The 23,995-nt window shown below is 34.9% G+C and overlaps 1 protein-coding gene and 1 long non-coding RNA gene across 8 annotated transcripts in view; one reads left to right on the forward strand and one right to left on the reverse strand.

Annotated features, from left to right (window-relative positions):
• Positions 1 to 23,995, forward strand: part of LOC108364226 (prominin-like protein) — a 34,697-nt gene that overhangs the window by 2,334 nt on the left and 8,368 nt on the right. For 3 of the 7 annotated variants that reach the window (XR_001847729.1, XM_017617815.1, XM_017617821.1), the window contains exons 1-12: positions 844 to 974; positions 18,048 to 18,907; positions 18,997 to 19,141; positions 19,280 to 19,408; positions 21,078 to 21,265; positions 21,457 to 21,621; positions 21,699 to 21,823; positions 23,001 to 23,024; positions 23,118 to 23,283; positions 23,408 to 23,577; positions 23,651 to 23,760; positions 23,827 to 23,931. Coding sequence is in view for 6 of the 7 variants with exons in the window: in XM_017617815.1 (XP_017473304.1) it covers positions 18,505 to 18,907; positions 18,997 to 19,141; positions 19,280 to 19,408; positions 21,078 to 21,265; positions 21,457 to 21,621; positions 21,699 to 21,823; positions 23,001 to 23,024; positions 23,118 to 23,283; positions 23,408 to 23,577; positions 23,651 to 23,760; positions 23,827 to 23,931 (1,730 nt within the window). In the remaining variant the exon portion in view is untranslated. Of the gene's footprint in view, positions 1 to 843; positions 975 to 8,601; positions 8,664 to 18,019; positions 18,908 to 18,996; positions 19,142 to 19,279; positions 19,409 to 21,077; positions 21,266 to 21,456; positions 21,622 to 21,698; positions 21,824 to 23,000; positions 23,025 to 23,117; positions 23,284 to 23,407; positions 23,578 to 23,650; positions 23,761 to 23,826; positions 23,932 to 23,995 lie in introns of those variants that run through there. The other 4 variants (XM_017617817.1, XM_017617818.1, XM_017617816.1 and 1 more) reach the window with 4 other exon arrangements.
• Positions 19,507 to 20,679, reverse strand: LOC108364228 (uncharacterized). Its single transcript, XR_001847731.1, has 2 exons — positions 20,327 to 20,679; positions 19,507 to 20,296 (listed from the first exon to the last, which is right to left on the reverse strand). It is a non-coding gene; the product is annotated as an uncharacterized LOC108364228 (long non-coding RNA).

A 23,995-nucleotide genomic window follows, 5' to 3' on the forward strand; every position in this document is an offset into this window, starting at 1 on the left:
ACTACAACTGTACTTAAATTCTTATTATATGTTGATTATTTTAAGAACTAAAAATTTCGTGTTCTGTTTGTAAAAATCTTAGGTTAAATAATAAGAATAAAATTTCGCAGTTAGCACAACGCTTCGGCAACGCTAGCATGGAATGCGTTGTTGAATGCAATGTTGCCAACTATATAATTTATAGCTAAATACATTTTTTTGATTTATTTGCTTTTCAAGTTGACCCTCATGCATAAAAAGTGAGCTAAGATTTGATTCGATTCGATCAGTGCAAAAACGAGGCCGGGCTTAGGCTCGCTTTTTATATATAAGGATAAAACGTCTTGTCTCATCTCATCTGTCATGCTGACAGGCTTAAAGCCCTTGCCCTATTGATTGCAAAGTAAGCATAGATATTTGAGTAAAAAGTTCTTTGGAACTATGTATGTAATAATAAAAATTATGCTTAAAATTTTAAAAATTCGCAGAAGGCATAGCGTGGGAAAATAAATAGTCGTACAAGTGGACTATGAGAAAGACATATAAATCACAAACAAATAATTTTAATGCATCTCCGTTTGACAACATTTTTTCACGTGAATTTTTGTGAAAATATTTTTCACATACAGCTAAGTTTCTAGATCAAGGTATAAACATTGTGATAGCCCAACATTTTTCTTTATAATGTTTTAAAAATTAAATATCTACTCTACAAATAAATAAATGAGATTTTCCTTTTTAAAATGAGTTAAACGGTTCGTCTTTCCAAGGAGAATGTTTACTGCAGTGTGGAGTTGGCAACACTGGTTAAATGAACGCAAATGTGAAAATGACAATTTGCAGAAAATGAATTTTTTCGTTTTCAGTGGAAGTTCTTGTTTCGATTGGGGAAGTCGTCTTTTGTTGAGTGATGTGGGTGTTTTCCGCGGCGTGGATGTGAAAGTTTCTTGTGTAAACTGTTTATTGAAGAAAAAAAGAATGGTTTAAGACAAAAGGTGAATCATAAATATCCAATTAGTTGCAAGCACAATGTGTAAATTTATTTATTGTGTTTTTCATATGCCACAAAATGTGTTTTAACATGATAAAATAGTGATTCTTGAAAATGTTTGCGCTATGCATACAATACATATGCAAATTGATTTTTCCCCTATTTGGCATTTGGTTGGTAAACAAGTAAAAGCAAAAGCAAAAGCAAAGGCAATAAAAATTGAGAGGAAGTGTCTTTGTGCTGCATAAAAAACGCATGAATTTTAATCGCACATAAAATAAATAAAAGTATTTTTCAACATTAAAGTCTGTATGTATGTACATATGTATGTATTATCGTAGAATCTTTTCTGGTTGCATGGATATGTGTACATACATATGTACATATGCATATAGATATGTAAGTAGAACGAAATATGTTAGCTGTCGTGCGTACTTGTAGTTATAATGACCCCCAGCATAGCTTACTGCAGTAAACATAATGAACACAAGGAAAACTAAAAATTTACACTCAAAAGTGTGGATAATTCATAACTAATCTGCCACTGTGGGTACGTACCTATGTCCTTTTTTCCAGTTGCTGGCTTACCTTTTCTTCAATATTTATATCCATTATTCCGTTCTTTTGTAAATTTAAGAACGTGCGTGTGTTGATAGTTTTTCAAATGGGATTAACATTCTATCAGATATATATGTGCGTGACCTTTAACAGATAACACCTGGATTTGAAAGCTGAAATTACGGCGGCGGATACGGGTTCGGCACATACATATAAATAGCATGACATATTTTTTAAGCCATTGGGGGTCAATATTTTTGTCCAAAACATAGACATTTTGGCGTACATATGTGGTCTTTGGCAGCTAATCATATTAACGCCCAACGGACCAACACCGACTTGGCATTCACAGAATATTTGGGTAGAACGTCCTACATCACTACTCACCTTTCGAAATCTTGGATAATCTGGACACAGGAAAAATAATTATTAATATGTATTGCCATAAGTATATGTATGTATGTATATGTTCATAAATGCCTCCTACTATCCAAGGTCTTTTTTGTATTTAATATTGCGCTCGTGTCTTCCCCACTTGGTTCTTCTCGACCAGACTTGCTGTGTAGCAGTTGTGTGTGAATGGAACCACACTATGGCGTATCTTCGGATTGCAGCAACGGAAGTAACCCATGCAATATCTGAGGTTGCATTATCAAGTATTTTGAAATACATATGTATGTAGGTACATATGTATGTAGGTACATATGAATGTATGTACCAATAAATGTTAGCAAATCTTTGTAAACAGAATTGGACAAATAGTGATTGTCCTGTGATCAGTTTAGATAACAAAGTAATTGAACTAATTAATCTTAAGATGGTACATATCGACGGCTGAGTGGAAGCTCGACCTATCTCGACAGCCGTTTCGAAAACGCCCTATCTCAGAAAACTTTTCAATAACGCCCTACTTCAGAATTTGATTGAAAAACACCCTATCTCGGAATTTGGTTGAAGTTCGCCCCATCTCATTACTCGGACCAAAAACGTCCTATCTGAGCTGAAAATGTATTGGAAATGTGCTGAGTCAAGGCGTTTTTAAATCGGCAGCGGAGCTAGGCTGTTTTGAATTCTGAAAAAGAGCGTTCTTGAAAAATTATCTAAGCTAGGGCATTTTCGAACTGGCTGCCGAGATAGGTAGATCTTCTACTAAGCCGTCGATATGTACATATCGCACGTTTAATAATGTAGAGATGTAACTCAAAATTTACGTTTTTGAAGATTTTATTATGTAATTAACCAGGAATCTAATAAGAATATGTACAGTCTAACAGATAACCAAACTTCCCAAAATTGGCGAAGATATGTGTCTTTCCATCTTTCTTTTTGTATACCAACTGTATGAAATGATAAAACTTTGATAGCGTTTTCCCACAAAATGGAAATTTTGAATTACTTCGTTGTATCATTAAACGTGCGCTATATGTGTACATACATTTTGCCATGGTCAACCAATTAGCGCACCTGCACCCCAAAGCCAAATCCGCTAAAAAATCGGGATGAATATACATTCTTTTATCATAAAAATTTTTTGTTAACCTTTTTCCTTGCTTGTTACTTTATTCAACCAATATGAAAAATGTTGAATATAATTCACCGATAAATCTCTAACTGAATAACTGACTATCCATACAAAATGCCTTGGTCACCCATATAGCTTAATTCGCTAAAGCAATTTCGTGACCATTTAAGAGGCAACATTTCAAATCAAAATTTATGTTAAAAAAGTACTAAAGTGCTTCTTCAGTATATTTTTATTATATTGAAGATTTTTATTTACTGCGTTACCCATCTTGATCTAGATACTGGTACCAGAATTCCAGGACAACGTGCAAATTAAAAAAAAGTGTGCGTTCATATTTTGTAAATAACGTCAATTAATAAAATTAAGGTCAAAACTCTGCGCTGCCCCCTTAAGCAAGGAGGTATGGATATTGCGTTAAAATGACTCAATTTTATTTTTGGTTATTTAATGAAATCTCGATTTACGAAACCCCGAAATACAGAATCCCGAAAGACATAATCGAGACACGGCCAAATCCCGAACAGACATAATTCAGACACGACCAAATCCCGACCATACATAATCTCTACAAAACACAGTCCATACAAGAAATCCCGACAAAAAAATAAAATAAAAATAATTAAAAAAATCGCGTGATTTTTTTTTTTAAATTATTTTTATACCTATTTTGTCGTTTTTTTTTCATGATTGAATTCTGTTTTCACTCAAAAATAATGCATAAAATACATGGTTGCTGTTGTAACGTGATTGTCCGCAGTCTCAACTAACGGTAGGCCCAGGAAATTTGATATTTCGACTTTACTTATTTTGGACCACCCTATTGTACACTAATGACGGCATTCACTCATGTAGGTGGTAACAGCCTCTCTGTAAATACATACCGTAGTTAGCCTGTCTGTACAGTCCCAGTCCCATGAGTGCTGTACGTAGTGTTGGATCTGGTCCTTCAGCTCAAGCAAGTTCGGGTGCTGACGTATGTATCACCCTTCTAGGAACTGCATGCTGAGCATGATGTTGTGTCCCTTCGGCTTCAATGTGGATGTGAAGTTCTGGCGACATCAGAAGGCACCCCGTGGTTGTCCTGGGTGTTGTATTGTGGCGTGTCTGTAGTTTCGTCCACTGCGTAACGATTTTCCCGGCGACCACACAGGCGCTGCAGTCCAGTTCTATGCAGGGCGACAGCACATGTCATCTCATCAAGTCTGAGCATTACGGCGGTGAAGGAACACAACATTTTGTCTTCAAAGCAGTTTGTCGTAAGACATCAACGTGGTAATACACAAACAACGCATCGATACCCACTGCCGTACGAAGTCCAGAGGTTCATGAAACAACCTCTGGACCCACAGCATATCGTCAGGCCATAAACGGCATTCACAGGGAAACGGTCTCCATTTACATCGACTTTCGACCAGTAAATGCCGTTTTGGGAACACAACTACCCGACGTGGATGGGACCGAACTTTGTCTGCCTCGGGAGACTCGCGCCACCGTAGCCCAACTTCGCTCTGGGTACTTTAGCAGTACGACTAAACTCGTACGTGAGCGTAATAAATGCAGATGTGCCCAACGAGAGCCTCGCGTGACTCTTCGCGTGCCTCCAAAACCCCACCCTTGTCCCTACGGACAAACCCAGTTGGAGTTCCACACTTCCTGCTTCTGTCGTTAGTTGAGCTTGACGACAATACGAAACCTTTTAAAAAGGTTTGACTCCTTCTAACTCGTATGGAGTTTTACTTTGCTTTATACACGCAGTTTTTTCCTTCCCTGTAAAATTATAAAAAAAAAATGGACTTAGCAACTTTGCACTCTAAGCCAGCGCTATGATAAACATACATATTTATGTATGTATGCAAATCTACAATATTTTCATCTTCTTTCGTTATTGTAAAATTCGTGGAAAACTCTGCTCTATATGTATTAGAAAATACTCCTATTTTATGCCTATAAGTAAGGAGTTTTTTTTTAGCACAAACGTGGACAAACAAATTTGTTGCGTCAGAAATGTTGTTTTTTTGGCGGATAAATATTTATTGTTTGAATAACTTCCGCTTTTTTGTCGAAAAAGAACTAAAATTGTGCGGAATTTGTTTGCACGAGCCCAACAATAAAAAATAAACTTCGCATAATGTATTTGCTAAAAAAAATTATATCATTTTATTACCTAAATAATTTTATTTTTACGTTAACTCTTTGCTGTTCGAGGTTACTTATAAAACAAATTTACAATTTTAGTAATTAGTAATAATCGAAATTTTTCTCAAATAATTTACTTAACAAAAAAAGAAACTTTTTAAAAACATTTATCTTACATTAAAAACGTGATTTACGTGAAATATGAAAGCGTTTTTTTGTGTCAAAGGCCCTTACTGCAACCATTGCTGCTTAAACTTACGTCTAATTCATTGCTGTCTGCTGTTTATTTGCATAAATTTGCCGATATCTCCATATTAAAATGCGATTCAAAAGTATAAGGACTTCCTTGTATTCGCGAATCAAATCGTCTCCTACCCAACGCCTTGCATCATTCGCTGAAACTGAACGTCTTTCCAGCGTTATTGCTGCTGGCGCTTCTGCCCTCAATGGTTGTCCAAAAGAGTCGATTTCCATTGCTAGCGCCTCCGATGTGAAAAGTGGTCCATCATTGCGTGAAATTTTTGACAAAATCAATCCTATTAAATCGGAGACTTCGTTATTTGGTGGCGGTACATCATCTTCTTCCTCGCTCTCCGCAAAATAGTTGCTAGCATTGTGATTGTGGTGGCGTTGTGATGGCATTTTACTGGATGGCCGTTTTGTGTAAAAATTACTTTTTGTTTTTATATTATTTTTCTAGCTGCTGCTGCTGCTGTTGAGTAGTTATTTGTTGAAGTTAGCCCAAATCAATGACACTACGAAGTGAGCATTAGGATCTTTATATATGATCCTTTTCTGTCACAATTTATGCTTACTCTTCGGTTAACTCATTTACTAAATAAGCGAATTTTTGCAAGATCTCAAGGTCGCATTATGCGCGTGATTAAACAAATATGTATGCGAGTATACAGGTAGCTGAAGTTCGAAGTTGCTTTTTAAGGAGTGTGAGAAACGGCGCCGCCCACGAGTTAGTTGAGTGTTTGTTTTTTTTGCTAATATTTTTATTCACTTGTATGTATGCAGTTTAATACCATAAAATTAGGTACAGTGTTGAGCGAAATTATTTGTATGTTTACCATTTTTTGCACCACAATTGCTGTAAATAGAATAATTTCGAGTTTTTTTTTTTTCAATATTAACAAAACAATTTAACATGATGCGAAAGTAATATCAGTTGCGATCCCGTACGATTCCGGAGTAGTCAAAATTAGTCCGATTTTACTGGAAGTCGAGCCCGTACTCGCTTCCCTGACAATTGAGTGTACAAAAATGAGAGTAAATAAGGTCCTCTCTCTGTCAGAAGTTACCAGTTTGTGTCGGGACAATTTTTGCTGGTAAATTTGTCAAACGAACAGCTGTAGTGTGTTTGACAACCAAATTGTAAACAAAAGAAAAGTGCACTCAGCTAATGCATGTTGAAAAGTATATACTAATTACGTGTTTAATTGGATTCTAATGTATTTGAAAGTATTTTTGTTTACAAAATAAGCAAAAAAAATTCAACCAAAATTTTAAGGTTATGTTGAAGTTCGTCAGAAGTTACCATTTTTTACTAGAAAGCGATCCCGTACTTTTCAATGTTATCCTCCCGCTCTGAGCGAATTTTTATTTTTTTGACAGTTTTACTAGTTTTAGTCCGAGAAATATGGGATTCGACCTGTTATTAAATGTTGAAGATAAAGATCTGAACAAAAAATCTACAAATACAAAACTGCGCACTCAAAAAAATTATAAAAAATCTGATTAAAAAGTTGAAAATTTGCATGAAAATTTGCTGAGTTTTGCACAAAGGTTAGAAATTATATTTGTATTTTTTTTGTTGTGGAATGAACTGAATTTTTATAAAAAATTGTCGGAAAAATATTACAACAAAAATTGTTGCAGTCGGAAATAATTAACCGGAACACCTCAGATTTATGTTTACCTGGCAAAGACTGTTACACCAACAGCATTCAATTATTTTGAAGGGTCAATTAACAAGAAAACGCAGGCGCAAACCACAGAAACCAGGAAGGCAGAAATAACTTTATTTATATTTTCCTGCGGATTTCAGCGACCGAAAACGAACTACCTGCTAAATACTCTGTCGAAACAGGGCAGTTAAAGCGAGCACTAACAGGAATATGTAGTATCGTTACATATGAACCGAAACACACACAAAATAAACATAACATACTTAGGTAGATATTTGGTATGCACCCATCACCCATGCCAGAAAGTCCAGAAGGGCCTCCCAGGCCACATTGAGCCTATGCTGTTCATTCGTCGACTCGATACGGCATCACACTCTAGAAACAGGTGAGATGGTGTCTACTCAGCTGAATCGCAGAAACGACAGAGATCCGTCGACCAGATTCCCAGCTTGTGCAGATGTCCTCTTAATCTGCAGTGACCAGTGAGGATTCCTGTAATTATTCTAAGTTTCGAGTTTGGGGAGGTTAATGAAAAGTTTATATCTTTTTAGTTTATGCCCCCAGTAAGTTTTTGGCCTGGCGAAGCCCTGTTTTTTTTAATATTATTTTAATATTAAAATTAAGTTTAACTGTAAATTAAATTTTGTTTTAATTTTTAACATTTAATTGTGCGTTGTGCCCACGCCTTGGCGATAGATGACGCTTTACGACCAAAGCTCGCTTATTTGAATGCTATGAGAGTTTGAAATTTCTTTTTTTTTAGCGAGATCATTATACACTCTTTGCCAATCTGTGTGTAAATTCTTGTAATTTCCTTAAGAAAATAAATTCACAGACGATAAAAATTCATTGGCCGCAAATTAAAATATATTTAAACATTAAAATAACCAAGATAAAGCTGCATACATATGCATATTTTCATCTCGCTAACGAGTCGTGCGTCTAATTCCTTTTCTGTTAAACGAAGAATAAAACAAAAAAAGAAAAATTGCCAAGCATGAATCATCTGTGGGACACATGTGTTGCCTTAATCAACAATTCAATTTCCAAGTCTTAGTTTTTTGTTTTTTTTTTATGTCTGTATGCTTTTAAGACTGGATTTAATAGACATAGTGAATATATTTACACACCTACATGCATGCATTCGAGTGTTGGATATCCGTGTGTATGTGTGCATTGTAATCTGCAGTTGACGTTGCGTTTTGATCTTTAGCATTGTACTTATGCACAAATAAACAATTATATTTACATATATACATATGTACGTATGTACGTGTGTAACTATATGTAACATATTGTATTAATTTGGTCTCGTTTCTTTTAAAACCCGTCAGTCTGCCAATTATTCTTCTACATAACGTTCATACATACATACATATGTAAGCTGAAATGTATATTCATCTTTTTTGCTGCTTTCATTGTTATATTATTCTATTCTCCATTCTTTGCCATTGCATTTAACTTTTTGCCATTTTTTTCTTATTTTTCTTGAATCTTAGTAGCACAGCACAAGTTAAGTTCACAATACAATGTTGCTGGATGTTATTGGCTTTGCTTTCTGGTGAGTAACCTTGTCTTGACTGTTCGCGTCGCGTTTCTCCAGTTATTTTCTTTCATCACATTTTATCTACAAGCACAAATAGTAGTAACAGTTATCTTTTTGAAATCACCATCATCCATTCTTCATATCATTCGGCACTTGATACACTCATTCTACTTGGGTTTGTGAGTGAAGATGGAAGCAATGTAAATATGTGTGCATCGAGTGCGGAAATTGACTATATTCTAACTGTTGGAGTTCTTCTTCGTAGGTAACTGTAAACAGATGATCTAAAAAGCATAGTAAAATGTAATGTTGAAGTCTCTTTAGGAGCAATGTAATGAACTTTCCCCTACCTGATTCTTATCCGCCTATGAAGTCCAAGAACATAAAATATGTAAGTCAGGAGGTATAGAACCTTATTGCATGATCCTATACGGCGAGTGGTCAAAAAGTTTACGGACTACGAATGAAAGGTTGCGAAATAGCGTTGGGCGCGGGATATCGTGACTTGCAAGACACGCGGTACTAATTTTAAAATGGCCGGGATCGGCGGTATCGCGAAGGTCTTTAAAATTTACGGGCGGCACGGGAAAAACCGTATCCCAACATTGCCGATAAAACACGCCACTTCCAGGAATTCAGAAAATGTTATATAAAACTAGTACTTTTTAATGATATATTGAGACCAAAACGAACGACAAGCAATAGAGAATAACCAGAAGATGTCAGTTTTTTTAGTACGACGAACGTGGAATATTACAGAAAAAGATATATTGTTTGAAATGAATCTAAAGGCCATGTGAATTTTATTTAGGAACCTAAAATTTGATTGTCGATATTGGTGGAATCGGGATTGAAAATTTAGTGCTGCGCCTATCTTTAGTGCGAAATTAAATATGAAATTATTTGTCTTCTTTGGTATAATCTACTTTGAGCTTGATATATTGCTTATACTTACTAACTAAATGTACCTTAAAGAAACGTTTTGCTTGGATCTTCGAAATAGGCAGAAATAGCGAGTTTCACTTCCTCATAATTAGTTATACTTTTTTCAAGTCCATTTTTCCTTAATTGTGCTTTGAGTCAGGTTTATAGCGAAGAACCCAAAGTTCCTCTCCATCTTGCGATGACTTTGGACATAATAAGATAATCATGAAAAATGCTCAAACAGCGCGAATACAATAACTTGAATAGTTTCTGTAATACTTTTTGTCACACTTGCCTTTTCAAGAACAGGTTTTTTGAATTTTCAATAATGTCTGGAAACGTCGTCTTAATCGACTGTGCTGAGGGCTCGTGGTCTTCAATTAACTCCCTTAACTTCATTGATTATACTATGCTACTTATGAATCGCAGAGTTTTCTTAGCAAGATATGACGTAAGTTAAAGATCGTATCTCTTCTCTCTTTCCTTTCTCGATGAAGATCTTAATCCTGTAGCGAGAGCAAATTTTCTCCACATTTCATGGTTTCTCCTTGATTCACGTCTTTATCTTGCGATATCTCTCGAAGATTAGTGAACGGATTTGACTGAAACCGATTCGACCGAGTAGTCAAGCAGTCCCTCCACTTCGCGAACATTTCAACCTGCCCTGGTAGGCTTATGAACAGGTCTATCTGAGAAGTGTTCTCTACGAACATTTCTATGTTGTGCATTCCTTCAAAAACTTTCAAGGTATCACACTTAGAAAGAATTTAGAATAATAAATCAAGGTAGATCTCGAAAATCTCTGAAGCCATAAAACATTTACTCAGCCGTTAAAATTTGTATCAAATATTCTTCTATTTTCTAAAAAAGGCATGCATTGGGATAAACACTCCTCTAGGAATGGGACCCGTCTCCTTGAAAAGATAATTTGAAAAATAACTGGCGCATATTTGTAAGTGGAGTGGCCAATTTCCAATGCTGATTTTCAAGTGTAAGTACCTCAGTTGGAGAACCAACCAATTCTCAAACAAAAGCGACATTTCTGGTATGCAAAATAATCTTAGTTAACCCCTTTAGAAAACTTGGATATCAATTTGTATTCAACTTTTAATCATGCCCATACGAACCGTTGATAGTTTTTATGAAAAATATTTTTCTTTGCAAGAAATAATAATTGCAAAGGCGCGACGCTTTTAGAAAAAATTGTTAGTCACTAAACGCAGTCACGCTTAATTACAAGTTAAGTTAAAAACTTACTAAAAAATATTTTTGTTGCAAAAATAATAGGAAAATTGCACTCAATGTAAAATTTATTGGAATGTTTAAAATTAGTCATACATTTGATAACAAAGAAATATTACCTTGAATTTTGCGAATCTTTTTATTACAAAACTTGTTTTACGTAGCCTTCAGTGCTAAAAAATTAACATTGAGCGTTGTTAGTGCTGCAACTAACTAGCAACAAAAAAACGAAGCTTCCATATGAAAATAGAGTTTTATATTGGTATGTATGTATGTGTGTTCTTGTGCTGTTGTAATTAAATTTTACAAAATGGTGTAAAAAATTACACATGTCTATTTTCTTTGGACTGGCAGCACCAGCGGCATTTAAAAAAGGAAGAAGAATTAAGCCGATATTTTCAGTTGTAAATGTTCGTAATAAAACAAAAATTGGAAAGGGTGCAGCGACAAGCAGGTCTATATAGGTATATCGGGACGCCCAAGCGGCATTAGAGCCATTTTTTGGACGTTCCACGCAAAAAAATGTACTTGAAAAGCGCCTACTGTCAAGCAGGGATCTTGCTTTAATTCTGGACAGATTCTGGGTGGAGTACAGAAGTTGTGATTACAGATTAGTGATGTTGACTTCGGCCACAAATTCGAAATTCAATTGACAGACGAGACTGGAAACATAATATCGGAACCCGATCTGCACAGATGGTTCCCAAATAGAATTTGAAACAGGATCCATCAAAACTAAATGTGGATAGTAAAACTGTTAGCGAGGCACTTGTTCTGGAAATGAATGATTCGATATGCGATTAAGAATGCCGAAGATCTCCCTACAATCTCTTTGACAGCATTAAAGCATGTAAATATATCTATAGGGTGTGGCGGGTTACAAGCGGAAAGCCGATGAACGCGCCTGATGGGTTTTAGATATTTATGGGGAAAGCGGTTTAAACTTTAAAGCATACAACTTCTTTCGAGATTCCTGTTTGTGCGTTTTAAGGACATCTGCACAAATGCATACTAAGTACATGTTCACTCTGGCACGGCTAAATTAATGAAGAACACGCAGTTTGTTAGACTCTCTCAAAACCAACCGCTCAGAATACCATAATACCAACGAGACACGGTACCATTGGCCACAGGACGCCACATTCGGAACTCCACATAATAATTCTTGTAGACGTTAGAGCTGCTCGGAGAAAAAAAATTGGCCTCTTATACTCAGAATTTTGGATCATGAAAACTTTTTTCTCGAGAACATGAATTGATCTAGTAAATCTACGTATGAGGCATTGTTCGTATGGCCAACAGTTATCGAAATTAACATATGTGCACTCTAGCTTTTTTTTTTGTGTTCCACAATGTTATCATATTTAAGTAAAGAAATCATAAAAAGTGGGTAAAATATCTACTACATAATAAAAATGGGTCGAAACGAACATCGAATCTTTATAAAGAGTGGCTGGGTTTTCGGTTTGAAGAAAACATTGGTGGAAAATTTCGGTTCGGTTAATTAGTAGAAAAAAGCATATAAACTGGTTCAAAGCGGGTTCTGTTCAAAACCGGTTCACGTTCCAGCTGCCAATTTTGTTTGCTTCGTTTTTACTTTTTCAACGCCCCTACTGCCCTTACCATAGTGAAACCCTTTTTTTATCTGTCCATAAAAGTCTTGAAATACTATCTCATAACTTTTTCCCTAACTCAAGGGATTCACATATTTTTCTTTTTTTTTTACTCATATTTGCGTAATTTCGGTTTCTGGGAAACGCGCGATTCAATTATTACAAGAAATAAGCGATATTTAAGTGCAAGAGTATGAGTGTACAGAGTCTTCATTACTTCTTATTCTTTTATCAGTTTTTTATTTCGTTTGTTTGGTTCACATCTGAGTTCATATTTCGCTTCAAAATGTAGATAACGAGCTTTTATTATTATTATTTTTCCTAAATTGAATTATGCCACAGCAAAGATGCATATTACATACATACATACATACGTACATGTATTTCTTCCATCGAAACTCCTTGGAATTTTTATTGCTAAAACCGTTTTAAGTGAGGAAACAGGGTGTGGTCTTTGCTCAACAAGAACTAAAAAAAAAGTATGGATTTTTTAATCACGAGAAGATTATGTTCTGGCAAATTTGTGGTGGTTTACAAATAATTTAAGGAGTTTTTAAGAAACTGAAAAAATAAGATATAAATTTAATTACAACTGAGGTGCAATGTAGAAAAAAATGTTTGCCGAGCAAAAGTATGGAAGCTTTCTTAAGTTTATGTATTTCAGAAAATGTTGGTATAAAACCCTGTTCAGAAGTTAGAAAGGAAACAATTCATGTATTTTCCACCATTTTCATGCTTAACGCAAAAGAGAGTAAATACAAAAGCTTTTCTTTTATCACTAAGCACACTAAATAAATAATAATAAACACAATCTGCTGTGTTATAATGTGTGGCTTGTGTACTTGTATGAAATATCAGCACATCAACGTAATTGATCACAATATAAATAAAAGTGTTTATCTACTCACAACTGAATTTAGCTGTGTATGCGTATTGGCGTGTGTCGACGTACTGTCTGTACAACTTTAAGTTGTGCACTAAATAAAGCTGCATATTTGTTGTAATGTTGATTTTAAAAATTTAATTCATTTCAATTAGCATAGTTTGGTTAAAAAAGAAAGTGTTTGAAACATTTTTTAAAAATTCACAAAGTGTTTAATAATTTATACATATCTACTTATATTACTTTTTCTTCCATACGACCCGCCATAATGTGTTTGAATTAATGCAGGGGCTGTCATTAGGGGCGCTTAAAAGCTGACCTGTTACTTTTCGCCTTGGCAAGTTTGTTTATATGGCTGTTAAAACAACCCACAAAATAATTTAGGTAGACCTTCTTAGGGGAAGCCATCCTAAGAGGCCTGCCCAAGTAGGGCTGAAAAAAGTGCTTCCTTGCATGTCTTCTAGAAGGGCTTATCCATTTATAATTTACGCGAATGCATAAATTTATATTATTTAGCATTAAGCAAATACTTCAAAGATGTAGAATTTTATAAATTAAAGAAGCAACTTTAAAAGAACTCCTCCAAAAGTCATTCTGAAGTACGTCCGATAAAAGCCCTTCTCGAAGGACCTTTATGGGTAGCAAAAGAATGAGGCCTTCGATTTGTGCCACTCCATACAAAAATGAAAGGAGAAAGGAATGTAGAGCGGAAGGCCTCTTGACTCTCAGGAATGCCTTTCGGAAGGGCGTTTAACACCTAAAATTATCTACTGGGATTATGCGTTGAAAATAAAAATCGCCTTGCAAGTACGTTTTCATCTTCTCCGTTTATTTGTTTTAGCACGACGTCCGTTAACGATAAATTTTCTATAAATCACATCACAAATGAGGAAAATTGCTGGAAAATGTTTATGGATGGTGAATTATGCGATTCGAGAAGCATAATTGTAACTGCTCTATTCCCGAACCAATGACAAAACTCAGCACATGACTATAGTCTTCAGTGGAAATAAGTCCACAAGAGGCGCCGAAAATCCGACCATAGAAATACGAAATCTTCTGATTAAGATACGTATGGAGTTTTGCTTTGCTTGCAATACACAAAATGATGTTGTATTCAAGGATTTGCAAAATACTTGAAGAAAATGGTTATAAGAAGTTAAGAATAATGCAAAGGAGAGAAAAGACCATGAACAGAAAGGAAGATACAGACAACATTGCGGCCGCATACATTTCATGTTTATGATTATAAACTAACTTTTAGTATTGACAAAGCTACCACAAAAGATGGTATAGATTATTAGTATTTAGTGTTCAATAATTCGTATGTATTAATGTTAAAATAGTGTGAGTCAAATTGTTTGTCCTCAAGCTCAATCTGTAGTTTTTCTTGTCATTTTAATTCCATATATGTACATGTTTTTATGTTTCCATTTATTATCTTTGGTTATAATGTGTTTTTGTATTTTATGGTTCGTGACAGATTTAATTAAACGGAATTGCCCCTGAAGAAGCTAAAAATGTTTTAGCGAAACGTTGGGCCAGAAAGTGAAATAACGTAGTTTTATTTGCACAAAATACTTAGATCAGACCAGCCTGGTAACATACAATTGTATAAGAAGTTTTTTTCCTCTCCTGTAAAATTAAAAAAAAGGACTTAGCAGCTTTGCACTCTAAGTGGTGATTTGTATTTTATTTTACTTTATTTAATATTATTTAATTTGATCGATGTAATTTCATTTTACTTTATTTTATTAATTTGTCCGTTTGTCCGTATTGGTGAACCCTTTATATGTCTATACATAAATAGCTTGTGACAGTTGATTTACAAACCTACATGTGTGCACTAATTTCTCCAGCTTCACAATATATACATATATACTACCTAAATAGATATGTAGTGAAATAAAGTGGCCATTCTCGTGTTGGTCTCTTTCCCCATCGCAATGTACTACTACTTTCGCACTTGGTTGTGCACATTGTGTGTTTGCGGTTATTAAGTGGTTCATGAGGTTCAACCATAGGGTGTAATTTTATTGGTGACAATTTTAAAGTAGTCATTCTTCAATGTGAATGACACGAAATTGCACAAACATATACACAATCTGCATATATTAAATAATACTAGTGCAAAAATATCATCTATGAATGTATGAGTGAAGATTCATTTACCTCGGAATTTTAATAGCTAAAGTTGTGGGTTCAAGCTCATTTAAAAATAAAATAATATTCATATGGCAAATTGTTTTTTTTTTTTTGGTTGCACTACGTGATTTAATACAAATTTTAAACTACATTTTTGCTTGCCAGTAATATTTTCAAGAATGTAGAAATTGTTGGTATTAATTTCAATAAGCGCTTGCAAGTGCAATGTGTCAAAATAATCACATGTGTACATATTTCACAAATATTTTGGAGAATAGCCCTGCTTAGTGTTGTTTTCAGGGGTTGATAATTAACAATAACACTGCTTGTTTTTTTTATTTTATTTTTTGAGCAGTGCTTTCGGCAGCGACATTTTTGCGTGATTTTTTGTTGTTTAATTTATCATCTTTTCATAAATAAGAAAGCTTCAGTTGAGACCGTGATCACGCTCGTCTTGAGGGTTACATAAGTTGCATTTCTCTTGCCTAAACGTGATTTTCAGCTTCCCCTAAATCAATGGATTCGATTCTTTACGAAATGCTGTTCAGTGGTTGTATAATGAACTTAAAGTATCTAAAGGCGACTAATCCATTTTTAGTTCTATGCTCAATGACAACCCAAGCCCAATAAAAAATATTAAAAATAAAATTTTAATAAGCCCCAATAACATTGACAAAGACAACCCATGATGTATGGTAAAAAAATATGTAATGCGACTAAAACTATTATTTAAAAATATATCATTAAAGAATCGGTAACAAATAATAGGAAATATTAAATTTTTAATATTTCGAACACGAAAAATACGATGATTTCTGGTTTTTGTGGCAAAAATAAAGAAAAAGTTCGTCTCATATTATTTTATATACAAAATAGTCTGTAATAAAATAAGATTTGAATTTTAAAATTCCCGACTAAATACGAACAATCACGAACGGTTAAAAAAAAAAAACGGAAAAATCCCGAAAAATCCTTAAAAGTTCTCAAAAATTTTTAAATGTACTGAAAAAAATTCCGAAAAATCCTGAAAAGTTATCAAAAATGTTTAAATGTACCGAAAAATCTCGATAACCTTCCGTACAATTACGAAAACTCACGAGAGGTTCCGAAGAAATGTAGAACCGTACCGAAAAAACTCCTAAATATCCCTTGAAGTTGCGAGAAATTGGAAAGTCCCGAAAAAAATCAGAAAAAATCTGAGAACCCCAAGAAACTGACGAAATAACAAAAGTTACCGCACAAATTTCTAAAATCACGAGAAGTTTCGTAAAAATTTAAATGCTCGAAAAAAAACCTCAAAAAGTTCCGAAAACATCTCGAAAAGTTCCGAAAAGTCCCGAAAAATCCAGAAACGTTAAATGGTACTAAAGAAATTTCGAAAAATCCCGAGAAGGTACGAAGATTTCGAGATTCTCGCTAAATCTCAAAAAGTTAATAGGTACGAGGAAATAAGAAAAATCCCGAAAGGTTGCGAAAAAATCTCAAACGATTCCGAAAACATCCCAAAATGCGACGAAAACATCCCAATGTATCCAGTTACACCTAACGCTTTCTCTACGCTATACCTATGTATAAATATTTATAAGTGTGTGAAAACTTCGAAAAACCTAGAAAAGCTCGAAAAAATCTAAATGTACCAAAATAAATTCCGAGAAGTTCCGGAAATTTCGAAATTACTGAAAAATTTCGAGAAGTTCCATATAAATTTGAATCGCAGAGTGTTTTGAGTAAACCCCAAAGCGTCTCGAAATACAAAAAAAAACTTGAGAAAAAATGTAAAAATGTACGACAAAATTTCCGAAAAATCCCGAGAAGTTTCAAAAACCGCTTAGTGGTCCTAAGGAAGTTCCGAAAGAAATGGCAGAGGAATCACGACTCTTCTATTTCGATAATCTGACATAGCCATCAGAGTTGCAGATTCATTATTATTTCCTTTGTTGACGAATATTTCAACTTGAATCTCAAAATATTGTTGGCTATGCTGCTGCCTGATGTAAAAAAAGATAATTTCGTTTCTCAGACACCGTAGCCAGTTGGCGTTAAAATGGTTTTCCCGCCACTAACTCGATCGACAGAGCGTTCAGCGAGAGGTTGACATTTGAATCGAAGAGGCTAGTTGCGACGTGTCACAACTTCTATGCACCCCAGTGATTCATTAATGACTGGTATTTTTCTCATCGTTACTGTATCTTTAGATACCAAAGAATTGCATTTATAAAGCCCTTTAAATACGGCTGTTAAGTGCTAACTTCCTTTGAATTTTATGTCTGCTTAAAAATTACTCATACAAATTTAATTTGTTCATCTTTATAATTGCACGGGTATACTTACTACAAATATACATCATACATACGTACAAATGTATATGATAATGTCAGTGCGGGTGGTTTTTTACGCTTAATTATGTCACGTTACATTTGAAGAGACACTTGAAACGCCTGTGTAGTACATCAGCGCTTGGAGTACGTTTTTTTTTTATCTGTATAGACATACATATGTATATGTTAGCATTATCATTAACTACTTTATCATTTTATCAAATGAATAAATTTAATTAATAATAGATTTTCCTCGTCATTCCTTTCTTTGCAGCATTTGCAATTTGTAGTTAATTGCTGAAGCGCAACTGCAAGTACGCAGCGCATTGGAGCGTTCGTGTGCCAAATCTACAGCAACATAAGCTATCAATCAGTCAGTCAGTCATTTACAATATTCATATTCAATTACTCACGCACTCACATACAAACATAAATACCTAAATAAATATTAAACGAGATACAACAACAATAGCAGCAGCAAAAAATTAAAAAAAAAAAAACAAACGCAAATGTAGCACATCTTAGCAGCTCAGCAGCACTCGGATTTATTCGCATCGAAAATTTGTAATTGCTCATTGTAGTAAACAAAGAATACAACAAAAACAAAACACCAAAGCATCAATGTTTTAGTTAGAGTTATTTATCTAGTAGTAGAAAAAAAAGTGATCTGAAGGGATCTTCACACTTTCGCTCGCAAAAAGTTACGGAACATTTCAAGTAAATCATCAAAAATGTACCAAAAATCAACAGAAACTACAATAAAAACAACAACATTAACAACACATGCACTAGCTATGAAAATGCAAATAGATTCCGGTGAGTCAGCAGCAAAGCAGTGCCGCCATACCCCGACCTCGTCCACCACCACCACCACCACCAATACACGGTGCCATATCTCCTGCTGGAGCACGCTCATTGTTGCGCTCTTAGCTGCGCTTAGCACTTTCGCCAGCCAATCTCAAGCATTCGATTTGGGCAATGAATTGAATCTCAAGCCAACAAAGTATACAGAATGGACAAAGAATGTCACGTACGTTAGCTCCACAGCTTATAATGCGCGTGGCATGCAGCCACTATACGATATTACACACAAAGTTATTTGGTTCTTCACCGGCGAACATCCACTGCCAGAAGGTGAGCTCTAAATAAAGCTTGTTCGTTAATATGTATATGCTAATTTGCAATTGAAATTGAAAAATTTTCGTTACATTTTCTCTTCCTAGGCTACCTCGTGGTCAAGGATAACGATATTGAGTTTGGTCCGAAAGTTGAACGCAACGAATGGATTGATTTAATTAAACACTATTGGCTAATATGGCTAATTGTTTTGCTCGTTGGACTGCTAATTGTTACAATGCCAGTTGTTGGGTAGGAAAAAAAATGCATATTTATAAAAAGAAAAAGATACTTAACTAAAAAAAAAAAGCACAACAAATTGTAGAAAAACATGTACTTAGCTGTAATTATTTTTGTTTTTGCCTTTTGTTTTTTTTTTTTTTTGTATAGCCTCTGCTTTTGTTGCTGTCGCTGTGCTGGTGCTTGCGGTGGTCGCTCGGAGCCGTTTGACAAGAAACATGACACCTGCCGCCGTGTGTTCTTGGGATTTTTGCTCATAGCATTGGCAACAGGTTTACTGTAAGTAGCGTAATTTTCTTTGTGGTAACACACCTTTCTAAACAATTTACAACACATACAGTGATTGGCAAGAGTATTCGAGTTTTATATGTTTTTGGGCAAAGTCACTCGAAAATATTTCTATAATTTTCTTTGAGTTATAGCTAACGAAGTGATATACTTTATGAAAGAAAAAAATAAAATATGGGATTCGCAGATCTAAACAGAGTTAGATCGCTGGACAAGGTTGGGGAAAAAATGAGTAAATGAATGCATATAACCGACTGTCTTGTGTGATAAAGTACAAAGCGGCAATAAATTCGTCAACTCGCTTGCCGGCAACCCTTTGGGTATATACAAAGGCATGTTGTTGGCAAAATAAAACTCGATTGGTCGACCCGTTCTAAATTAAGCTGGGACTCTGTTGTAGCCGAGGGCCAGTAGGACGCATTGGGTGAAGCTTGAGATCTGTAGGACTACCAGGGGATGCGCAATATAACCACCTCTTCATAAGCCCCCACTTAAACCAGCTCATCCAACACACCTCTTCCTATGGTCAAACATCGTCGAAACCTACTGGTTCCTGTGCCTGCTGTTAGACAACGACGACACTTTTAGTGAATTTACTGAATTAGGCAAGGTTAAGTCGAGTGCCACAACAACAACTGAAATATGAGCTGTCTAGATGGGATTATACTCGGTCGTTCATGGCCTGAATATTTTTGTGTATCTTACTCTCAGTTGTCGCATTTTTTAATAATCTGATTGCAACGCCTAATAAATAGTCCATAACAATATTATACATTTATTTTTGCCTATGCGCGATACTCAAATGCTTCCTGTAGGAACATTTTTTCCAACGAAAAGTTGAGTTAAATTGAGTCGAACTGGATTGTGGAATTACAGCTGCTCCAAAAGTCGTTGGATTTGAAACCAGACCTCCTACAATGAAAAATGGCAACCAAGTGTCTAGCTATCTTGGCTTAAAATGTGATTAAGGATCGCTCTTTTCGGCCAGATTTATCATGTAATCTTAAGTAGTTAAATGCCCATTTGCAACTTTAATTCCGATCAAAATCAATTTAAGAATGCACTTGTAAGAGGATACATGTTATAACTCTTTCGAGGTAGCTTCATCAAAAGTAGTTGGCTTTTGGATGAAAATTTCCCACAGCTTTAGGAAATGTTGCTGAAGTGACAATCCTTAGCCAGATATAAATCTGGTAATTTTTAGTAGAGGTATTTCTTTGCCATAAATAGATTTCTGTAGATATTGTCGCTACAGCGGCATTCATGTTATGGGAAAAGTACGATAATTTTTTTTTAGGAATGTGAGCCATATTGGAAATATCGAAAATTTGATTTTTAGAAATCTCATCAGAATAGGTTTCGCTTTTTGGATACTCTCGCTTAGGCAAAATTAAAAAAAAATGCTATTATTATATTTTTTATTTTCGATTGAAATATAATCTTTTTTACTCAGAAATAAGGAATACTTTTGTGAGACACTGTATATACATACATGCATTCCCACATACCCTCATCAATGTACACAAAATTACATGCATGCATATAACATTTCAGCGGAAGAAACGTATTGTATTTAACTCTGTTTACATTCCCCCGTAAAGCTTTGCAAACATATTAATTACATCTAATTTTCTCCGTTTCTTACTTAACTCGTTTTTAGTTTCGGTGTTATTGTCACATTTGCCACAAACAGTTATATGCAACAAGGTATTGAGAATAGCACAAATCGTGTACGTGATGGCAGCATTGATACCCGTAAATTCCTCGAAGTTACATCCGAGCAAATCGATCATGTTTTAATTACAAATTACAAACAATTGTCTATACAGTTGGACAACATTTTGCGGGGTAATACAAAACAAAGCAAATGGTTATAGATCGGATTTTCACTAACAATAATTATGACTACATATTTTATTNAAATTACAAACAATTGTCTATACAGTTGGACAACATTTTGCGGGGTAATAAATACAAAGCAAATGCTTATAGATCGGATTTTCACTAACAATAATTATGACTAAATATTTCATCCGCAGAAACATCCAGTTTCATTATAAAAGAGTTGGAACAGAAATCCATGGCAGTTTCGCTTATTTACCTTACAGACTTTTTAGAAAAACTGCCACAGCTTAGATTAAAGTTACAAAAAATGAAAAACATTACCAACGAACTGCGCGTTAATGCCTCACAATTGAGTGATGGTAAGTAGCAAATGTCGAATTGGTTTATTTTTGTATGCTAAAGAAATTTTTGATCTTCTCTTTTGGGGAAAAAATAGGTTTGCGTGGTGTTAAACGTGATCTGTTAATAATGCTTACAAAATGTAATAATAAGGCATGCCAAGATGTGCTCAACAAATATGAAATCGGCAAGCTTGATGCTAACGGTATACATTATGACCAGGTAAGCGTAGTAATCGGTACACATAACTTTTTTCCAGTTATTCATTCATATGCTTGCAAAAAAATAGTACTGCTTTTTGCCTCTTAACTAGAAGGTAGTAAAAAGGTTATTTCTAGATTTTAAAATTAAAATACAATTGAAAAATTCTCGTATCGCTTTTACGAAAATATTTTGCATTATAAACCTTTTTGATGGTAGACTGAATAGAGGCACCTCGTGGAGAGGCGGGGTATATGTGCGCCACGTTATGGTACCATTGCGAAAAACTGCAGAGCTGAAGAGTTGGCAAATTGCATGTTTGGCCCAGGGTGGATCGGTGGCGGCCAAAGCAGCTCTCCCTATTTGAGTGGTTCTAAGCTCTTGCGAGGATAAGATTAAAGTAACTTGGCTCATACTTTTATAACCAACCCTGAAGAACTTTCGCATATCGCATATCGTTCCCACGACAGTCGGGTCTACGTAACCGGAACGACCCAGATGTATATCTGGCCAAGGACTGTCACTCCAGCAACACTCCCCAAAATCTCTTTGGGAAATTTGTATGCTGTTACAACAACAACAACAACAACAACTTTCGCATATTGATATTAGCCACCTTCGTAATTTTCCTGGCCTTTTATCGATTGATTACCGTTCCAAATCACGTGGCATCACAAAGCATAATCGCAGCCTTACCTAATTTAAACTCGCTGATTGAAGAACAAGATTTCGACATGCTTGTTTTTTTTTTGCTAAGCCCTTTCAGGAGCCAAAATTCGGCAAACTCTTTTTGGGCAGAAAATGATCGATAATATAAGCAAATTATTTGTAAGCCCCGACAATAATAAAATACAAAAATGATTCGCGACTTTTTAGGGATTTTTCGAACTTATTGGGATTTTTATCTGGGTTCTCGTTTCATATTTCAAGTAAATTTTGCGTAGCAGGCTTAATTTCATGAAACTAGACTATTTTTAATTTTACTGTTAATTTTATATTTAGATCAATACTATCTCTTAGTAATATAGAATGTACAATTAAAAAAACATTTTTTGGCGTTTTATTTTTCTATTACAAAAAGCATAATTTTATTTTATTAAAAAGGAGTATTTATAAAATTGAATTTTGCGTTTGTGTAGGCGGTTTTCTTGGCAAACATTTTCTAAACCTATAAATTTTGTCTTTTTAATGCTATCAGATGGTAGACCGATATTTTCCAAAGGTAACGAATTTTAATAAAAATCAAGCTCATATTAAATTTTTATATGCACGTACATGTAGGTAATTTATTAAACAATAATTTCATTCCTCTTAGCTGCCGGATGTTACAAAAATTATCGAAAACTTAGATAATTTGATAAGTAAGGACATAGCTTCGGCTGGCAAGCGTGGACGTGATATGCTCAGTCAAATGCGAGCACATCTCAATGAAACAATTGGAAAATATACACCAGAAGTTATTAAATCTATAAATAAAGCAGGTGAGTGAATCAGATGGTTTGTTTTTTTAAACACAAAAAAAAGGACAAAAAAAAACCATGCAAAATTCTACACTTTTCCAAAGCCACTTACTTAAACTATTACAACATTTTTTTCTCTTTAAAGGCAATGCTTTCCAACACGCCTCAAATGAAATCAAAATGGAACTTAACAAATTGTCGCTTGTTATAAAAGACAATACGAAAAAGTACACTGGTGTTGCAGATGATTATTTGGATGAATATGGACCGTATAGATTCTATTTCGGCATTGCAGTTTGCTCTATACTTTTGCTGGTAATTTAATCTTCCACTAACTATTTATGAAAGAAGTATTTTTCCACAAATTCGTTTTTTTTTTCATTCACAGATCTTGGTTTGCTTAGTAGCTGCATTGCTGTGTGGCATATGTGGCAAACGCCCAGACGGTTATGGTGATGATTGCTGTAATAAAGGCTCTGGTTCGCGTTTCTTGATGATGTAAGCGTTGCGGCGAATCTTTTCAATACAAAAATGGGCTACTAATGATCCTCTATCTATCCACAGGGCTGTAGCACTGATTTTCCTATTCATTTCGTTGATTGCTTTAGTAGCGCTGGCTCACTTTTTGATCGGTCTAATCGCCTACCGTGGCTTATGTCTTCCATTAAAGTAAGCGTTGTACTTTCGCGAGACTATCGAAAGCGATATTTGAAATGTATTTTTTTCTTTCCAG

This window comes from Rhagoletis zephyria, unplaced genomic scaffold (genome assembly GCF_001687245.7).
Source record: "Rhagoletis zephyria isolate East Lansing unplaced genomic scaffold, Rhagoletis_zephyria_1.1 Rzeph_scaffold_01498, whole genome shotgun sequence".
NCBI lineage: Eukaryota > Metazoa > Arthropoda > Insecta > Diptera > Tephritidae > Rhagoletis > Rhagoletis zephyria.